This window comes from Balaenoptera borealis (genome assembly GCF_965194805.1).
Source record: "Balaenoptera borealis genome assembly, chromosome: 11".
NCBI classification, from domain to species: domain Eukaryota; kingdom Metazoa; phylum Chordata; class Mammalia; order Artiodactyla; family Balaenopteridae; genus Balaenoptera; species Balaenoptera borealis.
In genome coordinates this window covers 56,943,093-56,968,342 of record NC_138868.1, presented here as the reverse complement: position 1 = coordinate 56,968,342, position 25,250 = coordinate 56,943,093, and the positions used below count along the sequence as shown (strand labels likewise).

The 25,250-nt window shown below is 43.5% G+C and overlaps 2 protein-coding genes across 4 annotated transcripts in view; one reads left to right on the top strand and one right to left on the bottom strand.

The window, feature by feature from the left end:
• The window catches only part of GAB2 (GRB2 associated binding protein 2), a 178,930-nt gene extending 177,727 nt beyond the window's left edge, over positions 1-1,203 (top strand). The window contains exon 13 of the mRNA XM_082343341.1: positions 736-1,203. The gene's annotated coding sequence lies outside the window, so the exon portion shown is untranslated. The remainder of the gene's footprint in view (positions 1-735) is intronic.
• Positions 234-25,250, bottom strand: part of USP35 (ubiquitin specific peptidase 35) — a 94,310-nt gene continuing 69,293 nt past the window's right edge. For 2 of the 3 annotated variants that reach the window (XM_082343312.1, XM_082343311.1), the window contains 4 exons: positions 5,333-5,426; positions 4,282-4,388; positions 2,445-3,741; positions 234-1,439 (listed from right to left, as the gene is read on the bottom strand). In XM_082343312.1, coding sequence (XP_082199438.1) covers positions 1,272-1,439; positions 2,445-3,741; positions 4,282-4,388; positions 5,333-5,426 — 1,666 coding nt within the window. In that variant the 3' untranslated portion in view covers positions 234-1,271. The remainder of the gene's footprint in view (positions 1,440-2,444; positions 3,742-4,281; positions 4,389-5,332; positions 5,427-25,250) is intronic. The other variant, XM_082343313.1, reaches the window with a different exon arrangement.

Here is a 25,250-nt window from a genome sequence, read left to right as displayed (position 1 = left end):
CCCACCCCTCCACCCCTATCAATCATCTATCTGGGCACATCCCTGCCCCCAGTCCTCACTGTTGATTTACACAGCACTTCAGTGTAGGGCACGCTTGCCTCCCCTGGGGCAGCACACAAGTCAACAGGGCAGGGGGTGTCCCCTCCTTCCTGTGCAGACACAGCAAGAAACCAAGGGTAGAGCCGACCTCACAGCCAGTGACTGAGGTGGGAATGAACGACGGCTTTAAAGGCTTCAGAGAACCTATTTTTATTCCTGTTTGAGACCCTGGTTCTCTTCTCTCCAGTTACTTAGAAGGGGTACAGCAGTGTCAGGGCACAATGAGGTCACTATCTGCTCCTCACCAGACCACCCCCATGGTGATGGCCAACGGCTGAGGCACTGAGCCAGCCAGCTTCCCTCAGGACAGACGTTGTGAGAAACACAAACAAACAAACATACTTGCAGTAAACTGAGGACTCGCTCTCTCTTAACCAGAAGGGGGATGCAAATGGTGGCATCTCAGGCACTGAGGCGGGAGAGAGGCTTAAGAGGCTATCCTCCCCTCTGTGCGTTGTTGCTTGGTGTCGGGAAGACAGTCTCTGGTCCTGTGCCAGGCTGCTTCCCACCTACACTCCTCTCAAAGTACAAACAAACAAACAAACAGTGTAGGCACCCACAGACGTTGCCTCAGACCCCTCAGAGAAACCAGAAGGCGGCCAGAGGGGTGACACACAGCCCCCTTCTTTATGCTAGGGCTTGGATCCACCTCTGCTTTGTATACTACAGAGAAACAAACAAACAAACAAGATTGTCTGAAAGGAGCTGGAAAGGAACTGCTACTTGATGATGGCAAAACACCAGCGCTGTGACGTTCAGCCCTGTGGGGCAGCCTGCAGGGGGTGGGGGACAAGGCCCAGAGAGTGTCCATCTCAGCTGCTTCAAGCTGACCAGGACACTTGGGTGTAAGTAAGTCTTAAACAGGGCTGATCCCAGTGTCGGGACCTGAGGCCCGGTTTAAGGGGCTTGGGTCTCACCTCTGTATCTAGCATCTATCATCTGAGTGAGTCTCCGTGTGCCCTTCAGGCTGAGGGCAGGGGCCCAGAAGCCCCCGCTCCATCTCTCTGGCCCTCGGAAGGGCCTGCCCTCAGGACTGGACCTGCACAGCCTCCCTCAGACCCCACCTGGCCGAGCACCTCTGCCCGGGACCTGGGCCTCCCCCCACCCGCCCCACTGAGGTTGCCTGTGGCACCCTCACAGGTGCTTAGCAGGCCAGGGGATGAGGGTTCCCATTAGAAGACCAGTCTGTGGAAGTCACCACCGCCGCCACCTGCAGGGCTGCAGCCCCCCGGAGGGCCTTCATCCTCATCTTTGTCTTCGTCAAAGCCCCTCCCCCAGTGCGGAGACGTGGGGAGTGCGGAGATGTAGGCCGCCCTGCTCCGTGCCTCCTTCTCCTGCTCCTGGAAATACAGATGGGGATGGGGCCGGAAGCTGAGACGTCAAAGTCAGTCAGGCTCTGAAGCCTCAGTTCTCCCTGCACGCCCCCAATGCCACCCAGCCCCTCCGCGCATCGCCCCGGTCCCCAGGGCCAGGCACAGAGGAGCCACAGCTTCTGGCCTAGAGGCACTTCAGCGTAGTGGGAGGATGGGCTTCCACAGCATTCTTCCTCCTCCTCCCCCGAGTAAAAACTCCCAGCCCCCTGGAGGAAAGGAACTCATTTCTACTAACTAGACTGTGAACAGCTGACAAGGGCCTGACGTGGCACCAGAAAGCAGGAGGTGCAGAGACTTCAAAGGGCACCTCATAAACCCCCCCCAGGGACCCTTCTGCAGGCTTCCTGACGTGGCTGTCCAGCTTCTGCCTCTCAAGGCACGAGGAACCCTCTGCCAACGAGGAAGCTCTTCCTCCTGCTGAACTGAGGCCAGCCATGGATTCGCCTTCCCACGGGCCCAGCCCTGCCTCCACCTGGACAGCTCAGCAGAAACGCAAAAGCAGAGCCAGGGTCCCCACAGCACGCAGGTGCTGCTGGCCAGGGGTCCTGACGTGACCACACCGGCTGTCTGTGGCGGCACTCCTCGTGCTGGTCCGCGCGCTGGCTGTTTCAGCGGCAAAGTATTTTGATACCACCCTCGACTCTACAGAGTGGAGTCGAAGGCTCAGTGAGAGAAGAGGCTCACTGAGCCGGGCGGCCCCCCATCCGCTCGTATCCACTACTCACTCGCAGAGCCCCTCCTCCAGCACACTTATGACACCTTAATAAAAAACTGATAATTCCTCATGTCTGTTCCTCTGAAGTATGGGGCTACATCTGTCTGGCCCACCAGTTTTCCCCAGCACTAAGTGATTGATTGATTGATAGCTGAATGGATCAAAGGTAAAAGGAAGAGAGAGACTCCAAGAGAGGAGCAGTCAGCATCTGAGCCGGTGGGTGCTGGCAAGCCCCTCCGCCCCCAGGGTCTGCTCACCTGCAGGAAAAGGATGTTGTCTTTGGAAATGGCTTCCATCAAGTCTTTGTGGAGGGTGGGCTCTGCCCGGGCTCGGGGAGAGCCGGGCTCAGCCTCAGGACCCTCCCGGGGCCGCTGCCGATAAAAGAGCACGTAGGCGGTGTCCTTGGGGAAGAAGGAGGTGACGTTGCTGACAGACTCAAAGGAGGAGAAGGACACCCGGGTGTCGTTGAACAGGTACCACTGGTTGTCGGGCTCGGGCCTGTCGGCCGCTCCCGGGTTCGGGGCTGGGCGGGCAGCACCCTCGCGGGCGTAGCAGTAGTAGTGGCCGCTCTCCGAGGACACCCCAGAGTGCACCACGACGCTGCAGAGGTCGTAGGCCTGGCCCCGGCCCCCCGCCAGCGGCAGCCGCAGCAGCAGGGGGATGGAGACGTCGTCCAGGATCTTGCGGCGCCGCATGGTGCGCAGGTCGAAGGAGAAACGCAGCAGGGTCAGGATGAGGTAGCGCGGCCCCTGGCTCAGCTCCACCACCTTCTCGGCGTCCTGCAGGGAGGCGCACGACTCGCAGTAGTAGCGGTTCTCTGCCGTCAGCCTCTCGGGCGACAGGAAGTAGTTGACCAGGTCCAGGACGGAGCGGGAACCCTCCCCAGAGGGGGTGGAGGCATTTCTGAGGGTCCCTGGGCCCAGGCCGTCCTCCTCTTTCTCCTTCTCGGCCTCCTTCTCCTTCTCGGTCTCCTTCTCCACCTCGGCCTCCTTCTCCTTCTCGGCCTCCTTCTCCACTTTCTCCTCCTCCTTCTCCGCCTTCTCCTCCTCCTTCTCCACTTTCTCGGCCTCCTTCTCCGCCTTCTCCTCCTCCTTCTCCTTCTCTTCCTCCTCCTTTGCCTCCTCCTCCTGACTGCTCTGCCCCCCGAGGCCCTGGGGGCCCAGGCCTTCAATGCTCAGGACGGTGGGGGGAACGTCCCCTGTGATGCAGTGTTTCCTCTGCCTCCGAGGAGCCGCCCTGCTTGGCGCCTGGGCTCGCGATGGCGAAGGGAGGTCCTGGGCACTGACGTCCTCTGCAGGGAGCATCACTGAGCCCAGGCGGCGGCGGCGGCAGCGCTCAGGCGGGGGAAAGGCGAGAGAGAGGTCCGTGAAGGCCTCCTCCCTGGTGGAGATGTTAAGGCAGCGGAGACAGCATATCCGAGTCACAATCTTGCCTCCAAACATCTTCTCCACAGAGGTTGAACTCGGGCTAGGGGGCTCCTCGGGCGGGGAGGGCAAGCTGGACTGCTTGAGCTTTTGGCAGATCCTCGTCCCAGTTTTCTCCTCTTCATGCAGCCTGGTGCAGGGAGCAAAGGGCCTTCGTCCATACACACAGACCCATCCCCAGTGCACTGGCCTGACCTGTGCATCTACCTTACTCAGCTGGCCACATGTTTACACGCATGCAGGAGAAGGCACGGGGAACATACATATGCATGTACAAAATGGCATTCGTGCACATGCACTCATAAGCCAGGCACACATGCTACATACTTACCTGCATAAGGCTCACAAACCTGCGACAAAAAGACGTGCATGTGCCCCCAGAGAGCTGATGAGAAAACACACACATGCACACTCAGGCAAGCACAGCACAGTGCACATACACACACTTACCCTCCCAGTCTCGGTTCATGTCAGCATCTCCAAAACGTCCCTCCCACTCGGCCCCTGTCCCCACACTCACGACACACATCTGCTCCAAGCCTTTCACAAGTGCAGGGCTGTGCCCCCGTTTCCAGGAAGAGACAACACAGCCCAGGGGGAGGGGGCTTTCCCACGAGCACCCTCTCCAGACCTGGAGCCCCCGTGCAGAGCCAGGCCTGGCCTCCCTTACCGATCCAGCAGGTACTTCAGGTACTCTGAGCAGTCCTGCTGGGTGCCAGGGCTGAACCAGGGTGTCCAGGATGCAGACAGAAAGTTCTCTGGAGAAATGGCAGGCCGCTGGGACCAAGGAGGGAGAAAGACAGGGCCAGGAGCCGGGGGCCACTCACCAACCAGCTCCAAAGCATGCTAGGCCTGAGGATGGCCCTGGGGACTCTCTGCCCCAAACTTCCAGCCTCCTCACGAAAGTCCTCCCCCTTCCCTGACTCATCCCACCAAGGCCATGCAGCCTATAAGCAGGACATCGGGTTCACGGAGATGGACAGTCCTCCAGGAGTCTGCTCTTCCCTGACACACCTCACATTTCACTCCAGGCCCTTATTCGTTGCCATTCCCTCTGCCTGAAACACCCTTCTCCCCTGTCAGGAGCTTAGCTGTAGAGTTCAAGTCCCAGGTGCTGTTAGTGTCACCTGTCCCACAGTATCTTCCCAGCAGCCCCCATCCCCATCGTGATCAACTCTCCCTCCCTAACACGCACACTACACTCGCGTTGCCCTCTGCTCGAGCACTGCAGTTGCTATCTGCAGGTTCCTCTTCCCCACCAGACTACGCGCTCCGTGAAGGCAGGACTGCGGCTGACTCATCTCTGTGCCCCCGCACAGGGCCTGGCATAATGCCTGCCTGGCCAAGGGCTTTAGGTTCCAGGAGGGCAGAGACAGTGATGAAACCAAATACAGCCCTCAGGGTGCCTGGCAGGCAATATGAGTGCTCAGAAATGACAGCAGACCAACAAAGCAACACCTAATAGAATGGACTGAACCACTGATGGGAGAGATGTGGGCAGCACAGCACAGAGGGGCTCAGGAGGCACTCCCCCGCCTGCCCGGTAAGGGCGCTGAATCGGCCCCTTGGGCTTTAGCCGTGAACCCATGCCAGCCTGGACTGGGGCCCAACAACTTACACCAGAAAGTGGGGGCCCACAGCCAGATGCAGGCAGGTCGTGGGGAAGGAGAGGTGTCGGACCGGGCCTCCTCTCCAGCACCCCCGACTGCCCCTGCGCTCACCTGGCTGTGCTCCAGGAAGGCGAAGAGCCACTGCAGCTTGGTCATCAAGGGCTGGGAGTTGTTCTCAGTCAAACGGAGCACACAGTGTCTGAAACTTCCAAACAGAGCGGGGCACCTGGAGTAAGCCAAGGGCACCCAAAGAACCTCTACTCACCCATACTGTGGCAACCCAACGACTCCAAGCTAAAGGCAGGACAGACACCTGTCACTCCAATCTGGGCCAGGCGCCAGGGAGGAGGAGCATGTGAACAACTCGGCCTGGACCACAAGGTGACCCCTGCAGTCCCTTCCAGTTCTAACAGCCCGTGACTCCACAATTCGAAGATTCGAATGTCCTAAGGTCTTATGGTCTCAGGGTTTTAAAGTTGGAACTCTCAGACATGCTCCAGAGTCCACGCCAATATCACCACCAGCCACTCACACCCTTCTCCCTACTTCCCTGAGAAATGGCGTTCAGACCCATCCAGAGCAGCAGGCCCTGCTCCAACCTTGGCCCTCCAAGCCAACTATTACAGCCCCTTCTCAGGGCCCCTGCCACCCCAAGTTGTCCCTCTGCCTTCAAATGGGAGGGGTCAATGTGAGGAATATGCTGAAAAAAGAGGACGGGGGTAGACTGGGGCTCATGAAGGGGTCTGATCCCATGGGAGATAAGAAAGAGCCCCTCCTGACAACCACATTCCCTGGAACAAGCCAATTCCCAAGCCCCAGCTGAGCTCCTGTTCTCCCAAGAAGCTCTGGCTAGACAGGTAGGCATCTCTCCAACCTGCACCCACTGCACAGGACAGTATAACCAAAGTGCAGTCCACTTAGCAGTCTGTGACAAAGCAAGTTCAGAAACTGAGACTTTAGAACCTTGTATGGTGATTTGACAGTACTATGACCATACAAGCACACGATCATTTCCTAGTAAGTCATTTTATTGTATTCTACAAAAGGAAGAGTCTGCAGCAGACTGGAAGTTCAAAAAACGAAACAAAACTAGTCCTTCCCCAGGCAGTTTGAGAAGCACAACAGCAGCATGTTAGGAAGTCCTAGAGTTCAGCTCCAACCTCCTCCTGGAGCTGAAGCTCAGAGACAAGAAACTGCCTGGAGGTCCTACCACAGCCAAAACCAAGGCTTACTTTCACTGTGACTTTTAAAAAAGATGTCTAAGTGTGGTACTGGTGAAAGAACAGTTGAATAGATCAATAGAACAGAATAAAGAGCCCAGAAACAGACCCCCATAAATATAGTCAACTGATCGTTGACAAAGGAGCAAAGGCAATATAATGGAGCAGAGAAAGTCTGGTCAACAAATGGTATTGGAACAAGTATACATCCAAAACCAAAAAAATGAATCTGAACACAAACCCTACACCTGTCACAAAAATTAACTCCAAATGGATCACAGACCTAAATGTAAAATTCAAGACTATAAAACTCTTAGAAAATAACAGGAGAAACCTAGTGACCTTGAGTGTGGTGATGCCATTTTAGATACATCCCCAAAGACACAATCCATGAGAGAAATAATTGATAAGCTGGATTTCATTGAAATTAAAAATTTCTGTTCTGTGAAGTATAGTATCAAGAGAATTAGAAGACAAACCAGAGACTGGGAGAAAATATTTGTAAAACACACATCTGATAAAAAACTCTTAAAACTCAACAATAAGAAAACAAGCAACCTGATTAAAAAATGAGCCAAACATTTTAACAAACATCTCACACACACACATACACACACAAAAATATATATATATACAGATGGTAAATAAGCACATGAAAAGATGCTCAACATCATGTCAATCAGGGAAATACAAATTAAAACAACAATGAGATACCACTACACACCCATTAGAAAGGCCAAAATCCAGAACACTGACAACACCAAATGCTAGCAAGGATGTGGAGCAACAGGAATTCTCATTCATTGCTGGTGGGCATGCAAAATGGTACAGCCACTTTGGAAGACAGTTTTGCAGTTTCTTACACAACTAAACATACTCTTCCCATCCTATGCAGCAATCACACTCTTTGGTATTTACCCAAAGGAGCTGAAACCTTATATCCACACAAAGACCTGCACAGGGATGTTGATGCAAGCTTTATTTAGAATTGCCAAAACTTGGAAGCAACTAACATGTCCCTTCAGTAGGTTAATGGATAAATAGCACTGTGGTACATCCTGGCAATGGAATATTATTCAGTGCCAAGAAGAAATGAGCTATCAAGCCACAAAAAGAAATGGAGCAACCTTAAATGCATATTACTAACTGAAAGAAGCCAATCTGAAAAGGCTACATACTATATGATTCCAAATATATGATTCCAAATGTATGATTCTGGAAAAGGCAAAACTATGGAAACAGTAAAAAGGTTGCCAGGAGTTAGAGGGGGGTGAACAGATAGAGCAGAGGATTTTTAGGGCAGTGAAAATACACTAGATGAACCTCTGGAACAACATTAAATGCACCATTTGCGTTAAAGGGGTCCCAGAAGGAGAAGAGAGAGAAAGGGCCTGAGAAAATATTTGAAGAGTTAATAGCTGAAAACTTCCCTAACATGGGAAAGGAGGAATACATCAAGACACATATTAATCAAATTGACAAAAATTAAAGACAGAGAAAATATTAAAAGCAACAAGGGGAAACCAACAAATAACATACAAGGGAATCCCCATAAGGTTATCAGCTGATTTTTCAGCAGAAACTCTGCAGGCCAGAAAGGAGTGGTATGATATTTTTAAAGTGATAAAAGGGAAAAACCTACAACCAAGAATACTCTACCCAGCAAGGCTCTCATTCAGATTTGACAGAGAAATCAAAAGCTTTACAGACAAGCAAAAGCTAAGACAATTCAGCACCACCAAACCAGCTTTACAACAAATGCTAAAGGAACTTCTCTAGGCAGAAAAGAAAAGGTCACAACTAGAAATAAGAAAATTATGAATGGGAAAGCTCACTGGTAAAGGCAAACATACAATAAAGGTAGGAAATCATCCACACACAAATATGATATCAAAACTAGCAATTGTGAGAAGAGGAGAGTATAAATGCAGGATATTGGAAATGCATTGGAAATTAAGAAACCAGAAACTTAAAAAAACAATCTTGTATATATATACACAGACTATTATATCAAAACCCCATGGTAACTGCAAACCAAAAATCTACACTAGATACATACACAAAAAAGAAAAAGGAATGCAAACTCAACACTGAAGATAGTCATCAAATCACAAGAAAAGAGAACAAAGAGGAAGGGAAGGAAAAAGACCTACAAAAACAAATTCAAAACAATTAACAAGGGCTTCCCTGGTGGCGCAGTGGTTAAGAATCTGCCTGCCAGTGCAGGGGACACAGGTTTGAGCCCTGGTCCAGGAAAATCCCACATGCCGCGGAGCAACTAAGCCCACGCGCCACAACTACTGAACCTGTGCTCTAGAGCCTGTGCTCCGCAACAAGAGAATCCACTGCAATGAGAAGCCCGCGCACTGCAATGAAGAGTAGCCCCCACTGGCTGCAACTAGAGAAAGCCTGCACGCAGCAACAAAGACCCAACACAGCCCAAAATAAATAAAAATAAAATAAATAAATTTATTTAAAACAATTAACAAAATGGCAATAAGAACATACATACTGATAATTACCTTAAATGTAAATGGATTAAATGCTTCAACCAAAAGACACAGACTGGCCAAATGGATACAAAATCAAGTCCCATATATACGCTATCTACAAGAGACTCACACTTCAGATCTAGGGACACATACAGACTGAAAACGAGGGGACAGAAAAAGGTACTCCATGCAAATGGAAATCAGAAGAAAGCTGGAGTAGCAATACTCATATCAGACAAAATAGACTTTGAAAGAAAGACTATTTCTAGAGACAAAGAAGGACACTACATAATGATCAAGGGATCAGTCCAAGAAGATATAACAATTACAAATATATGTGCACCCAACATACGAGCACCTCAATATATAAGGCAAATACTAACAGCCATAAAAGGAGAAATCAACAGTAACACAATAATAGTGGGAGACTTTAACCCCCCACTTTCATCAATGAACAGATCATCCAGACAGAAAATCAATAAGGAAACACAGGCCTTGAATGACACATAAGACCAGATGAACTCAACTGATATTTATAGAGGATTCCATCCAAAAGCAGCAGAATATACATTCTTCTCAAGTGCACACGGAACATTCTCCAGGATTGACCACATGCTGGGCCACAAAGCAAGCCTTGGTAAATTTAAGAAACTTGAAATCATATCAAGCAGCTTTTCCAACCACAATTCTATGAGATTAGAAATCGATCACAGGGAGAGATCAAGATATCGGAGTAGCAGGATGTGAAGTTCACCCTCTCCCACAAATACATCAAAAATACATCTACACGTGAAACAATTCTCAAAGAATGTCTACTGAATGCTGGCAGAAGACCTCAGACTGCTGAAAGGGCAAGAAAATCTCCACGTAACTGGGTGGGAAAAAAGAAGAAAAGAAAGCAAGAAAGGAATCGGGATGGGACCTGCAACATTGGGAGGGAGCTATGAAAGAGGAAAGGTTCCTGCAACCTGGGAAGCCCCCTCACCAGCGGGGAGATCAGCCAAGATAGAAGGGGAGCTTCAGAGCCTTTGAGGAGAGCGCAGCAACCTGTTTGAGGCAGCCAGCGCAGAGGGAGAACTGCACAGATGGTCAGCACCACCCTGTGCCCCCTAGCCTGACACACGTCTGCCAGAACTGGCAAGGGCTGGGTGCTGGAACCCGGGCTTTGGAGATCAGAACTGGGAAGAGGACTGGGGATGGCTGTGTGGAGACAGACAGGGATGGGAGTGGTGCTGGAATCCAGTACAACCACGGCTGGGGGTGTATGTGGAGGAAGCCTGGGACGTCATAGAGGTCAGTCACCACTGTTTGGGGGGTGCACAAGGGGAGGGGTGGGACCCAGACTGCAGCCTTCTTCCCTGTGGGCATGCATGCAGAGGGCAGGACACTGCCTGCACGGGCTCCAGGGGCAGTCGCAAGCCTCCACTGCCTCCCACCTGAACACCAGGAGCAGTCACCAGCCCCCACTGCTTCTCTCCCACAAGCCAGGAGTGGTCATGGGCTCCCGCCACCTCCCTCCCAGACCCCAGGAGTGATTGCAAGCCCCTGCCGCCTCCCTCTCAGACCTAAGGAGTAGTCATGGACCCCACCACTGCCCACCCGAACTCCAGGAGTGGTTGTGAGTCGCATCCACTCCCGTCACATGCCCTGAGGGTGAGTCTAAGCCACTACCACCGCTGAGAACCCCAGGGCCGGGCACCAGCCACCACATCTGCATACACCCTATCAAGGGGCTAACACCCAGCACAAGCTGAGAAAAGAGGCTACAGGGATCCATACTAAAAACAGCCCTCACACCAAATTTATTAACCCCACACAAGCTACACAAGGATGAAACCACATATAAATAGCTCTCCAAGACCACAGTAGATAATGGTTTCTCCTAAACTTACAGAGTAAGAGAAGTATAAGTAACATGAAGAAGCAGAGGAACCACTCCCAGTTAAATGACCCAGCGCATTCCCCTGAATGAACAATGAAGCAGACCTCTTCAGTCTAATAGACACTGATTTCAAAAAGGAGATAATAAAAATACTGAAGGAATTAAGAAAGGCTATCGACAGAAATGCAGAGTACTGTAAAAAGGGACTAGAAACTATAGAGAGGAACCAAGAAAAACGAGAAAACATATTTGCAGAGATGAAAGCTGAGCTAAAGGCAATGAACAGCAGAATGAATAATTCAAAAGAATGAATAAGTGGGGCTTCCCTGGTGGCACAGTGGTTGAGAGTCTGCCTGCTGGTGCAGGGGACATGGGTTCGAGCCCTGGTCTGGGAAGATCCCACATGCCGCGGAGCAACTAGGCCCGTGAGCCACAACTACTGAGCCTGCACGTCTGGAGCCTGTGCTCCGCAACAAGAGAGGCCGCGATAGTGAGAGGCCCACGCACCGCGATGAAGAGTGGCCCCCACTTGCTGCAACTAGAGAAAGCCCTAGCACAGAAACGAAGACCCAACATAACAATCAATCAATAAATAAATCTTTAAAAAAAAAAGAGAGAGAAGGGGAGAAACAAATTACTCAATAAAGAAGTTACTCTGTGTAAATGTGCTAAAAAAAAAAAAAAACAAAAAGAATGAATAAGTGACCTAGAAGATAGAAAAATGGAAATCACCCAATCAGGACAGCAGACAGTACACAGATTTAAAAACAAAAAACAAAAATATTCTGTGAAAGTGATGATAACCACAATGAACAGCAAAAAGATATACATGAAGATGTAAAAGAAAATATCAAAATCATAAAATGTAGGGGAGGAGAGTAAGAAAATGTAGAATTTTTTTCCTAGAATGTGTTTGAGCCTATATGACTACCAGTCTAAGGCAAGTAGATACAGGAAGGGGTTAACATACTTGAAAAACAGGGTAACTGCAAATCAAAAACATACAATAGATTCACAAAAAAACAAAAAAAAGAGAACGAAAGTATAATACAAAAGAAAATCATCAAACCAGAAAAGGAGAAACAAAAAGAAAAAAGGGACAGAGAAGAAATATAAAATCAATGGGAAAACATGGTTTAAAATGACAACAAATACATATCTATAAATAATTACCTTAAATATCAATGGACTGAATGCTCCAATCAAAAGACACAGAGTGGAAGGTTGGACAAAAAAGCAAGAGACTACAATATGCTGCCTATGAGAGAGCTACTTTAGGACAAAGGACACACATATACTGAAAAAGAGGGGATGGAAAAAGATGTTTCATGCAAAAAGAAATGACAAGAAGCGGGGGGGGCGGGTGGCAATACTCATATCAGACAAAACAGACTTTAAAACAAAGGCCATAAAGAAAGATAAAGAAGAACATCATATAATGATAAAAGGATCAATACAAGAAGAGGATTTTACACTCATCAACATATATGCTCCTAATATAGGAGCACCCAAATACATAAAACAAATACTAACAGACATAAAGGGAGAAACTGACAGAAATACAATAATACTAGGAGACTTTAACACCCCACTCACATCAATGGACAGATCTTCTACACAGAGAATCAATAAGGCAACAGAGATACTAAATGATACAACAGGACAGTTAAACTTAATTGATGTTTTCAGGACACTACATCTAAAAAAACGAAAATACACGTTCTTTTCAAGTGCACGTGGAACATTCTCTAGGATTGACCACATACTAGGGCACAAAACAACCCTCAACAAATTTAAGAATACAGAAATTATCTCAAGCATCTTTTCTGACCACAGTGGCATGAAACTAGAAATTAACCACAGAAAAAGAAATGAAAAAAAAAATTACATGGTGACTAAACAACATGCTACTAAACAACCAATGGGTCAATGATGAAATCAAAGAGGAAATTCAAAAATACCTTCAGACAAATGACAATGAAAACACAACCAAACAAAATCTATGGGATGCAGCAAAAGCAGTTCCTAGAGGAAAGTTCATAGCAATACAGGCCTTCCTCAAAAACCAAGAAAAGTCTCAAACAACCTAACCTACCAATTAAAAGAACTAGAAAAAGAAGAACAAACAAAACCTTAAGTCAACAGAAGGAAGGAAATAATAAAGATCAGAGAGGAAATAAATAAGATAAAGATTAAAAAAAAATAGAAAGGGACTTCCCTGGTGATCCAGTGGCTAAGACTCTGGGCTCCCAATGCAGGGGGCCTGGGTTCGATCCCTGGTCAGGGAACTAGATCCCACATGCCGCAACTAAGAGTTCACATGCCACAACTAAAGATCCCACATGCCGCAACTAAAAAGGATCCCGCACGCACACTGCAACTAAAGATCCCACATGTCGCAAGTAAAAGATCCCACATGCCACAACTAAAAGATCCCACATGCTGCAACTAAAGATCCCACATGAGGCAACAAAGATCCTGCATGCCACAACTAAGACGTGGCACAGCCAAATAAATAAATTTTTTTTTAAATCAATAAAAACAATAGCTGGTTCTTTGAAAGGATAAACAAGATTGACAAACCTCTGGCCAGGCTCACCAAGAAGAAAAGAGACAGAACCCAAATAAAATAAGAAACAAGAAAGGAGACACAACAACTGATACTGCAGAAATACAAAAATAATAATAATAATAATAAGGAAATACTATGAACAATTATATGCCAACGAATTCAACAACCTAGAAGAAATGGACAAATTTCTAGAAACATACAGCCCACCGAAACTGAATCAAGAAGAAATAGATAATTGGAACAGACCAATCACTAAAAGTGAAATAGAATATGTAATTTAAAAACTCCCTACAAACAAAAATCCAGGACCAAATGGCTTCACAGGCAAATTCTACCAAACATACAAAAAAGAATTTATACCAATTCTTCTCAAACTCTTCCAAAATATTGAAGAAGAGGGAACACTCCCAAGGACAGTCTATGAAGTCACCATCACCCTGATACCAAATCCAGATAAAGACACTACCAAAAAAAAAAAAATTACAAGCCAATATCTTTGATGAATATAGATGGAAAAAATTCTCAACAAAATATTAGCAAACCAAATCCAACAACACATAAAAAACATCATACACCATGACAAAGTGGAATTCATCCCAAGTTCATAAGAATGGTTCTACATATGCAAATCAATGTGATAAACCACATAAACAAAACACAAAAACCATGTAATCATCTCAATAGATGCAGAAAAAGCATTTGACAAAATTCAACATCAATTCATAATAAAAACTCTTACCAAAGTGGGTATAGAGAGAACATATCACAAAATGGTAAAAGCTGTTTATGACAAACCCACAGCCAATATAATACTCAATGGTGAAAAGTTGAAAGCCTTCCCACTAAAATCTGTAACAAGACAAAAATGTCCACTCTCACATCTTCTATTCAACATAGTATTAGAAGTCCTACTGACAGCACTCAGACAAGAAAAACAAATAAAAGGTATCCAAATTGGAAGGAAAGGGATAAAGTTGTCATTATTTCAAATGATATGATACTACATGAAGAAAACCCTAAAGACTCCACACAAAAACTACTAGGACTGATAAATGACTGAATTCAGCAAGGCAGCAGGATACAAGATGAATATACATAAATCAGTTGCATTTCTTTACACCGAAAATGAACTATCAGACAGGGAATGTAAAAAGACAGTAACTTTTAAAATAGCAACCCCCAAAATGAAATACTTAGGAATAAACCTTACCAAGGAGGTGAAAGACTTATATGCTGAGAACTATAAAACATTAATAGAGGAAACTGAAGATGATTCAATGAAATGGAAAGATATCCCATGCTCTTGGATTGGAAGAATTAATATTGTTAAAATAGCCATACTACCCACAGCAAACTACAGATTTAATGCGATCTCTATTAAATTACCCATGACGTACTTACAAAACTAGAAAAAATAATCCTAAAATTCATATGGAACCATAAAAGACCCAGAATTGCCAAAGCAATCCTAAAGAAAAAGAACAAAGCAGGAGGAATAACCATCCCAGACTTCAGACAATACTACAAAGCTACAGTAATCAAAATGGCATGGAACTAGAACAAAAAATAGACATATGGATCGATGGAACACAACAGAGAGCCCAGAAATAAACCCACACACCTACGGTCAATTAATCTTTGACAAAGGAGGCAAGAATACACAATGGGAAAAAGACAGTCTCTTTAGCATGTGGTGTTGCAAAAATTGGACAGCCATGTGTAAATCAATGAAGTTAGAACACACCCTCTCACCATATACAAAAATAAACTCAAAATGGCTTAAAAGACTTAAGCATAACACATAACACCATAAAACTCCTAGAATAGAACAAAGGCAAAACAATGTCTAACATAAATCGTATGTTACGATTTCTTACATCAGTCTCCCAAGACAATAGAAATAAAAACAAAAATAAACAAATGGACCTAATCAAACTTGCAAGCTTTTGCACAGCAAAGGAAACGATAAACAAAATGAAAATACAACCTGCAGAATGGGAGAAAATATTTGCAAATGATGCGACTGACAAGGGCTTAATTTCCAAGATACACAAATCGCTCATAAAACTCAACAACAAAAAGACAAACAACTCAATTGAAAAGTGGGCAGAAGATAAAAAGAGACATTTCTCCAAAGAAGACAAACATATGGCCAATAGGCACATCAAAAGATGCTAAACACTGCTAATTATTAGAGAAACGCAAATCAAAACTACAATGAGGTACCACCTCATGCCAGTCAGAATGGCCATCAAAAAGTCTACAAACAATAAATGCTGGAGAGTCTGTGGAAAAAAGAGAACCCTCTTGCACTGTTGGAATATAAATTGATACAGCCACTGTGGAGAACAGTATGGAAGTTCCTCAGAAAACTAAAAATAGAGTTACAATTATATAATCCAGCAATCCCACTCCTGGGCATACATACAGACAAAACTATAATTCAAAAAGATAAATGCACCCCTATGTTCACAGCAGCACTATTCACAATAGCCAAAACCTAGGTTTTAGGAAAAAACCTAAATGTCCATCGATAGATGAATGGAATAAGAAGATGTGGTACATACATACAAAGGAATACCACTCAGCCATAAAAAAGAACAAAATAATGACATTTGCAGTAACATGGATGTAACTAGAGATTATCATGCTAAGTGAAATAAGTCAGAAATCTAAAATATGACACAAATTAACCTATGTATGAAACAGAAACAGAATCACGGACATAGAGAATAGACTGGTGGTTACCAAGAAGGAGGGTGGTGAGAGAGGGATGGATTGAGTTTGGGATTAGCAGATGCAAACTGGTATATATGGAATGGATAAACAACAAGGTCCTACTGTATAGCACCAGGAACTATATTCAATATCCTGTGATAAACCATAATGGAAAAGAATATGAAAGAGAATGTATATTTGTCTACCTGAGTCACTTTGCTGTGCAGCAGTAATTAACAAAACACTGTAAATCAATTATACTTCAATTTTAAAAAATGAAATCAATCACAAGAAAAAAACTGTAAGAAACACAAACATGTGCAGGCTAAACAACATGCTATGAAACAACCAACGGATCACTGAAGAAATCAAAGAGGAAATCAAAAAATATCTGTAGACAAATAACAATGAAAACACAATGATCCAAAATGTATGGGATGCAGCAAAAGCAGTTCTAAGAGGGAGGTTTATAGCAATACAATCTCACCTCAGGAAACAAGAAAAATCTCAAATAAACAACCTAACCTTACACCTAAAGCAATTAGAGAAAGAAGAACAAACAAAACCCAAAGTAAGTAGAAGGAAAGGAATCATAAAGATTAGAGCAGAAATAAATGAAATAGACATGAAGAAAAAATAGAAAAGATCAATTAAACTAAAAGCTGGGGCTTCCCTGGTGGTGCAGTGGTTGAGAATCTGCCTGCCAGTGCAGGGGACGCGGGTTCGAGCCCTGGTCTGGGAGGATCCCACATGCCGCGGAGCAACTGGGCCCATGAGCCACAATTACTAAGCCTGCATGTCTGGAGCCTGTGCTCTGCAACAAGAGAGGCCGCGATAATGAGAGGCCCGTGCACCGTGACGAAGAGTGGCCCCCACTTGCCGCAACTGGAGAAAGCCCTCACACAGAAACGAAGACCCAACACAGCCAGAAAGAAAGGAAGAAAGGAAGAAAGGAAGAAAGGAAGAAAGGAAGAAAGGAAGAAAGGAAGAAAGGAAGAAAGAAAGAAAGAAAGAAAGAAAGAAAGAAAGAAAGAAAGAAAGAAAGAAAGAAAGAAAGAAAGAAAGGAACTAAAAGCTGGTTCTTTAAAAAGATAAACAAAGTTGATAAATCTGTAGCCAGACTCCTCAAGAAAAAAAGGGAGAGGGCTCAAATCAATAAAATCAGGAATGAAAAAGAATAAGTTACAACAGACACCACAGAAATAAAAAGGATCATAAGCGATTACTACAAGCAACTATATTCCAACAAAATAGACAACCTAGAAGAAATGGACAAATTCTTAGAAAGGTACAAACTCCCATGACTGTACCAGGAAGAAACAGAAAATACGAACAGACCAATCACAAGTACTGAAATCGAAACTGATTTAAAAATTCCCAACAAACAAAAGTCCAGGACCAGGTGGCTTCCAAGGCAAATTCTATCAATCATTTAGAGAAGAGTTAACACCTATCCTTCTAAAAATCTTCCAAAAAATTGCAAAGGAAGGAACACTTCCAAACTCATTCTATGAGGCCACCATCACCCTGATACCAAAACCAAAGAAACCACAGAAAAAAAGATAATTATAGGCCAATATCACTGATAAACATAGACAAAAATCCTCAACAAAATACTACCAAACAATACATTAAAAGGATCACACAGCATGATCAAGTGGGATTTATCCCAGGGATGCAAGGATTTTTCAATATCCACAAATCAATCAGTGTGATACACCACATTAACAAACTGAAGAATAAACACCATATGATCACCTCAGTAGATGCAGAAAAAGCTTCTGACAAAATTCAACACCCATTTATGATAAAAATTCTCCAGAAAGTGGGCACAGAGGGAACAAACCTCAACATAATAAAGGCCATATATGACAAACCTACAGCTAACATCATACTCAATGGTGAAAAGCTGAAAGCAGGGACTTCCCTGGTGACACAGTGGTTAAGAATCACCTGTCAATGCAGGGGACACAGGTTCAATCCCCGGTCCGGGAAGATCCCATATGCCACGGAGCAACTAAGCCCATGCGCCACAACTACTGAGCCTGCACTCTAGAGCCCACAAGCCACAACTACTGAGCCCGTACACTACAACTACTGAAGCCCACATGCCCTAGAGCCCACACGCCGCAAGTACTGAGCCCATGTGCCGCAACTACTGAAGCCTACACACCTAGAGTCCATGCTCTGCAACAAGAGAACCCACTGCAATGAGAAGCCCATGCACCACAATGAAGAGTAGCCCTCGTTCGCCGCAACTAGAGAAAGCCTGCGCACAGCAATGAAGACCCAAAGCAGCCAAAAATAAAATAAAAATTAATTTACAAAAAAAAAGGGGGCTTCCCTGGTGGCGCAGTGGTTGAGAATCTGCCTGCCAACGCAGGGGACACGGGTTCGAGCCCTGGTCTGGGAAGATCCCACATGCCACGGAGCAACTGGGCCCGTGAGCCACAATTGCTGAGCCTGCGCGTCTGGAGCCTGTGCTCCGCAACAAGAGAGGCCACGATAGTGAGAGGCCCGCGCACCACGATGAAGAGTGGTCCCCACTTGCCGCAACTAGAGAAAGCCCTCGCAGAGAAACGAAGACTCAACACAGTCATAAATAAATAAACAAATAAATAAAAGAATGTGAATTTCTAAAAAAAAAAAAAAAAAAAAAAGGAAAGCTGAAAGCATTTCCTGTAAGATCAGGAACAAGACAAGGATGTCAACATAGTTTTGGAAGTCCTAGCCACAGCAATCAGAGAAGAGAAAGAAATAAAGGGAATCCAAACTGGAAAAAAAGTAAAACTGTCACTCTCTGTAGATGACATGATACTATACACAGAGAATCCTAAAGATGCTACCAGAAAACTACTAGAGCTCATCAATGAATTCAGTAAAGTTGTAGGATACAAAATTAATACACAGAAATCTGCTGCATTTCTATACAGTAACAATGAAAGATCAGAAAGAGAAATTCAAGAAACAATCCCATTTACCATCACATCAAAAAGAATAAAATACCTAGGAATAAACCTACATAAGGAGGCAAAAGACCTGTACGCCGAAAACTATAAAATGCTGATGAAAGTAATTGAAGACAACACAAACAGATGGAAAGATATACCATATTCTTGGATTGGAAGAATCAATATTGTTAAAATGACTATACTACCCAAGGCAATCTACAGATTCAATGAAATGCTTATCAAATTTCCAATGGCATTCTTCACAGAACTGGAACAAAAAACCTTCAAATTTGTATGGAGACACCAAAGACCCCAAATAGCCAAAGCAATCTTGAGAAAGAAAAATGGAGCTGGAGGAATCAGGCTCCCTGACTTCAGACAATACTACAAAGTTATAGTTATCAAAACAGTATGGTACTGGCACAAAAGCAGAAATATAGATCAATGGAACAGGATAGAAAGCCCAGAAATAAACCCACACACCTATGGTCAATTAATCTTCGACAAAGGAGGCAAGAATATACAATGGGAAAAGACAGTCTCTTCAATAAGTGGTGCTGGGAAAACTGCACAGCTACATGTGAAAAAATGAAATTAGAACATTCTTTACCACCATACACAAAAATAAACTCAAAGTGGATTAAAGAACTAAATGTAAGACCAGATACTATAAACCTCTTGGAGGAAAACATAGGCAGAACACTTTGACATACATAGCAGCAATATCTTTTTCGATCCATCTCCTAGAGTAATGGAAATAAAAACAAAAATAAACAAATGGGACCTAATTAAACTCAAATGCTTGTGCACAGCAAAGGAAACCATAAATAAAATGAAAAGAGAACCACAGAATGGGAGAAACTATTTGCAAATGAAGCAACCAACAACGGATTACTCTCCAAAATATACAAACAGCTCATGCAGCTCTATATCGAAAAAACAAAACAAAACAAAAAAACAACCCAATCAAAAAATGGGCAGAAGATCTAAATAGACATTTCTCCAAAGAAGACATACAGATGGGCAAGGGGCACATGAAAAGATGCTCAACATTGCTAAGTATTAGACAAATGCAAATCAAAACTATAATGAGGTATCACCTCACACCAGTCAGAATGGCCATCAGAAAGTCTACAAACAAGAAATGCTGGAGAGGGTGTAGAGAAAAGGGAACCCTCCTACACTGTTGGTGGGAATGTAAATTGGTACAGCCACTATGGATAACAGTATGGAGGTTCCTTAAAAACCTAAAAACAGAGCTAGCATATGATCCAACAATCCCACTCCTGGGCATATATCTGGAGAAAACCATAATTCAAAAAGATACATGTACCCCAATGTTCACTGCAGCACTGATTATAATAACCAAGACATGGAAGCAATCTAAATGTCCACTGACAGAAGAATGGCTAAAGAAGATGTAGTACATATATACAATGGAATACTACTCAGCCATAAAATATGATGAAATAATGTCATTTGCAGCAACATGGATGGGTCTAGAGATTATCATACTCAGTAAAGTATGTCAGACAAAGACAAATATCATATGATATCACTTATATGTCAAATCTGATACAAATGAACTTATTTACAAAACAGAAACAGACTCAACAGATGTAGAAAACAAACTTATGGTTACCAAAGAGGAAAGGTGGGGAGAGGGGATAAATTAGGAGTTTGGGATTAACATATACACACTACTATAAGTAAAATAGATAACCAACAAGATCCTACTGTATAGCACAGGGAACTCTACTCAATATTCTATAATAACCTATATGGGAAAAAAAATCTGAACAAGAATGGATATATACATATATTTATAACTGTGTCACTTTGCTGTACACCTGAAACTAAACACAACATTGTAAATCAACTATACTCCAATATAAATTAAAAGTTAAAAAAAAAAAGAAAATAAGCTATACAATACCATAATGCTGGATAAATGTCATTATACATTTTTCCAAACCTACAGAATGTACAATACAGAGTGAACATAATGTTAACTATGAACTCTGGGTGATTATAATTTGCCAGTGTGTAGGTCTCTCCTTGGTGAAAAAAAAATGAACCATTCTGGTGAGTGATGTTGACAAGGGGGGAGGCAACGTAAGTGTGAGAAGAGAGGGTTGGGAAATCTCTACATCTTCCTCTCAATTTTTTTGTAAACCTAAACCTGCTCTAAAGAAGAAAGTGGATTCTAGGATTATGGCAGAGTAGGATGCATCAGGAAACTGTCTCCCCACATACACAATAACTGTACTGGCAGAATCTGTCTGATGTAACTAGTTTTGGAACTCACTCCAGAGTCTATTGAAGGCTTGCAACTTCCAGGGGAAAGCTTCCAGGGTAAACTGCAGTCAATGTCAGGTCTTAGCACAGTAGCAGATGGCTGTGCACATGTTCCTGGAGCAGTTTACATACATCTTGCAGGAGCTAGAGTGGGTAAAAAGGACTCTATCCACCCCCCCGCCACTACTGGGGAATCTGTACTCTGCTGCTTCTGATCACACAGGTGCAGACATGGACATGGGCAGCCATTGTTGCACTTTCCCCCACTGTTGCAAATGCCTCCACCTCAAGCTAAAGTGATTTCCAGGGGACTTAAAAGGCCAGCACCCTCCCCACCCTCAGTTCCCCACTTCATTTTTTGCTTTTCCCCTTTGAGGAGCCAAACATTAGAGACTAGCACATTAAAAAACAGCTGCATATATGGGGAAAATTAGAAAGTGACTGCACATGCCCAAGGAAAGACTCAGAAAAGAGATAAGAAGACATTAAGTTTACACTTCAGGATGATCATCAGCACAGACACAGACTATAACAATAAAAAACAAAAACAATAATAAAAAACAACAAATCCATGGAAGAAGGAGAATCTGATTTCCAGAGTTACCATATTATTAAACTCACATGTCCAGGGCTCCACAATCACAAGACATACAAAGAAACAGGAAAGTACAGCCCATTCAGAGGAAGAAAAATAATTCAACAAAATCTGTCCCTTAACGGCAGATGTATTAGACAAAGACTTTAAAACACTGGTCTTAAAGGTAATCAAAAAACTAAAGGAAGATGTGGAGAAAGTTGAGAAAATGATGTGTGAACAAAACAGAAATATCAATAAAGAGACAGAAAACCTAAAAAGAAACAAAAATGAAATTCTAGGGCAGAAAAGTACAATAACTGAAATTTAAAATTTACTAGAGGGACAAAGGCAGGTTTGAGTAGGAAAAATGAGTCAGTAAACTTGAAGACAGGAGAATGGAATTTAACAAGGGTGAGGAAGAAAAAGAAAAAAGACTGAAGAAAAGTGAACAGAAACTAAGAGATCCATGGGACACCATCAGAAGGACCAACATACTGTGGGAAAACCAAAAGGACGAGAGAGAGAGAGAGAGAAAGGACAGAGAGAATATTTGAAAAAATAATGATTGAAAACTCCCCAAATCTGATGAAAGACAAAAATGTAAACATCCAAGAAGTTCAACAAACTCCAAGTAAGATGAATTCAGAGAGATCCACACTGAAACTCATTATAATCAAACTTTCAAAAGACAAAGAGCAAATCTTGAAGGCAGCAAAAGAGAAGCAAATCATTACATACAAGGGATCCTTAATAAGATTATCTGTAGATTTCTTATCAGAAACTATAGAGGCCACAAGAAAGTAGACAGATATATTCAAAGTGCTCAAAGAAAAAAAACTGTCAACCAAGAATCCTAAATCTGGCAAATCTGTCCTTCAAAAGTGAGGAAGAAATCAAGACATTCCCAGATAAACAAAAGCTGAGGGAATTCATGACCACTAGACCTACCCTATAAGAAAGGCTCAAAGGAGTCCTGCAAGGTGAAAAGAAAGCACACTAGTCAGTACCTCAAAGCTGTGGAAAAATAAACGTCTCAATAAAGGTAAATATGTGAGTGATTATAAAAGTTAGTATTATTGTAACAATGGCTTATAACTGTACTTTTTGTTTTCTATATGATATAGAAGACTAATACATTTAAAGAAAAAAGACAATTATTAATGTAATAGCTAGTATTACTATAACTTTGTTTGAAACTCCAAATCTTCTCTTCTACCATAATTCAGGAGACTAATGCATCTAAAAGAATTACTGGTTTACCATATGACCCAGCAATCCCACTACTGGGCATATACCCAGAGAAAACCATAATTCAAAGACACATGCACCCCAATGTTCATTGCAGCACTATTTACAATAGCCAGGTCATGGAAGCAACCTAAATGCCCATCGACAGACGAATGGATAAAGAAGTTGTGGTACATATATACAATGGAATATTACTCAGCCATAAAAAGGAACGAAATTGAGTCATTTGTTGAGACGTGGATGGATCTAGAGACTGTCATACAGAGTGAAGTAAGTCAGAAAGAGAAAAACAAATATCGTATATTAACGCATGTATGTGGAACCTAGAAAAATGGTACAGATGAACCGGTTTGCAGGGCAGAAGTTGAGAAACAGATGTAGAGAACAAACGTATGGACATCAAGGGGGGAAAACTGCAGTGGGGTGGGGATGGTGGTGTGCTGAATTGGGCGATTGGGATTGACATGTATACAGTGATGTGTATAAAACTGATGACTGATTAAAAAAAAAAGAATTACTGGTTTATGTTTTAGGGCACACAGTTATAATTATATAATTATAGTTATAATTATAATTTTGTGACATCAACAACCAAGGGGGGCAGGATAGAGTTGTGAAGGAGCAGAGTTTTTCAATGTTATTAAAGGTAAGCTGCTATAAATTCAATTTGAATGTAATAACTTTAAGATGTTAAATGTAATTCCCATGGAACAACAAAGAAAATAGCTTTAAAATATACACAAATGAAATTAAGAAGGAATTTAAACATTTTGCTGTCAAAAAAAAATCAACTGAAAACAAAAGAGGACAGGAATGCAGGAAATAAGGGACAAAAAAGATAGAGGGCATACAGGAAACAGCACAATGACAGAAGTCAGCCCCTCCTTAACAAGTAATTACTTTAAAAGTAAATGGATTAAGCTCTCTAATCAAAAGACAGAGATTGGCTTCAGAGGCTGGTGAGAAAATTGGATGGTTTAATGGAATCAATGTGCTTGGCAAGCTACAACGGCACTTACAAAGATTTAGTTTTTATTGTCATCATTAAGAATTAATTATGAGCTCTACCCACCACCAGAGCCTCCCATCAAGCCTCTTAGATAGCCTCAACCACCAGAGGGCAGACAGCAGAAGCAAGAAAAACTACAATCCTGCAGCCTGTGGACCAAAAACCACAGTTACAGAAAGATAGAGAAGATGAAAAGGCAGAGGGCTATGTACCAGATGAAGAAACAAGAAAAAACCCCAGAAAAACAACTAAATGAAGTGGAGATAGGCAACCTTCCAGAAAAAGAATCCAGAATAATGATAGTGAAGATGATCCAGGACCTCGGAATAAGAATGGAGGCAAAGATTGAGAAGATGCAAGAAATGATTAACAAAGACCTAGAAGAATTAAAGGACAAACAAACAGAGATGACCAATACAATAACTGAAATGAAAACTACACTAGAAGGAATCAATAGCAGAATAACTGAGGCAGAAGAACGGATAAGTGACCTGGAAGACAGAATGGTGGAATTCACTGCTGCGGAACAGACTAAAGAAAAAAGAATGAAAAGAAATGAAGACAGCCTAAGAGACCTCTGGGACAACATTAAATGCAACAACATTCGCATTATAGGGGTCCCAGAAGGAGAAGAGAGAGAGAAAGGACCAGAGAAAATATTTGAAGAGATTATAGTCGAAAACTTCCCTAACATCAGAAAGGAAATAGCCACCCAAGTCCAGGAAGCGCAGAGAGTCCCATACAGGATAAACCCAAGGAGAAACACGCCGAGACACATAGTAATCAAAGTGGCAAAAATTAAAGACAAAGAAAAATTATTGAAAGCAGCAAGGGAAAAACGACAAATAACATACAAGGGAACTCCCATAAGGTTAACAGCTGATTTCTCAGCAGAAACTCTGCAAGCCAGAAGGGAGTGGCATGAGATACTTAAAGTGATGAAAGAAAAGAACCTACAACCAAGATTACTCTACCCAGCAAGGATCTCATTTAGATTTGATGGAGAAATCAAAAGCTTTACAGACAAGCAAAAGCTAAGAGAATTCAGCACCACCAAACCAG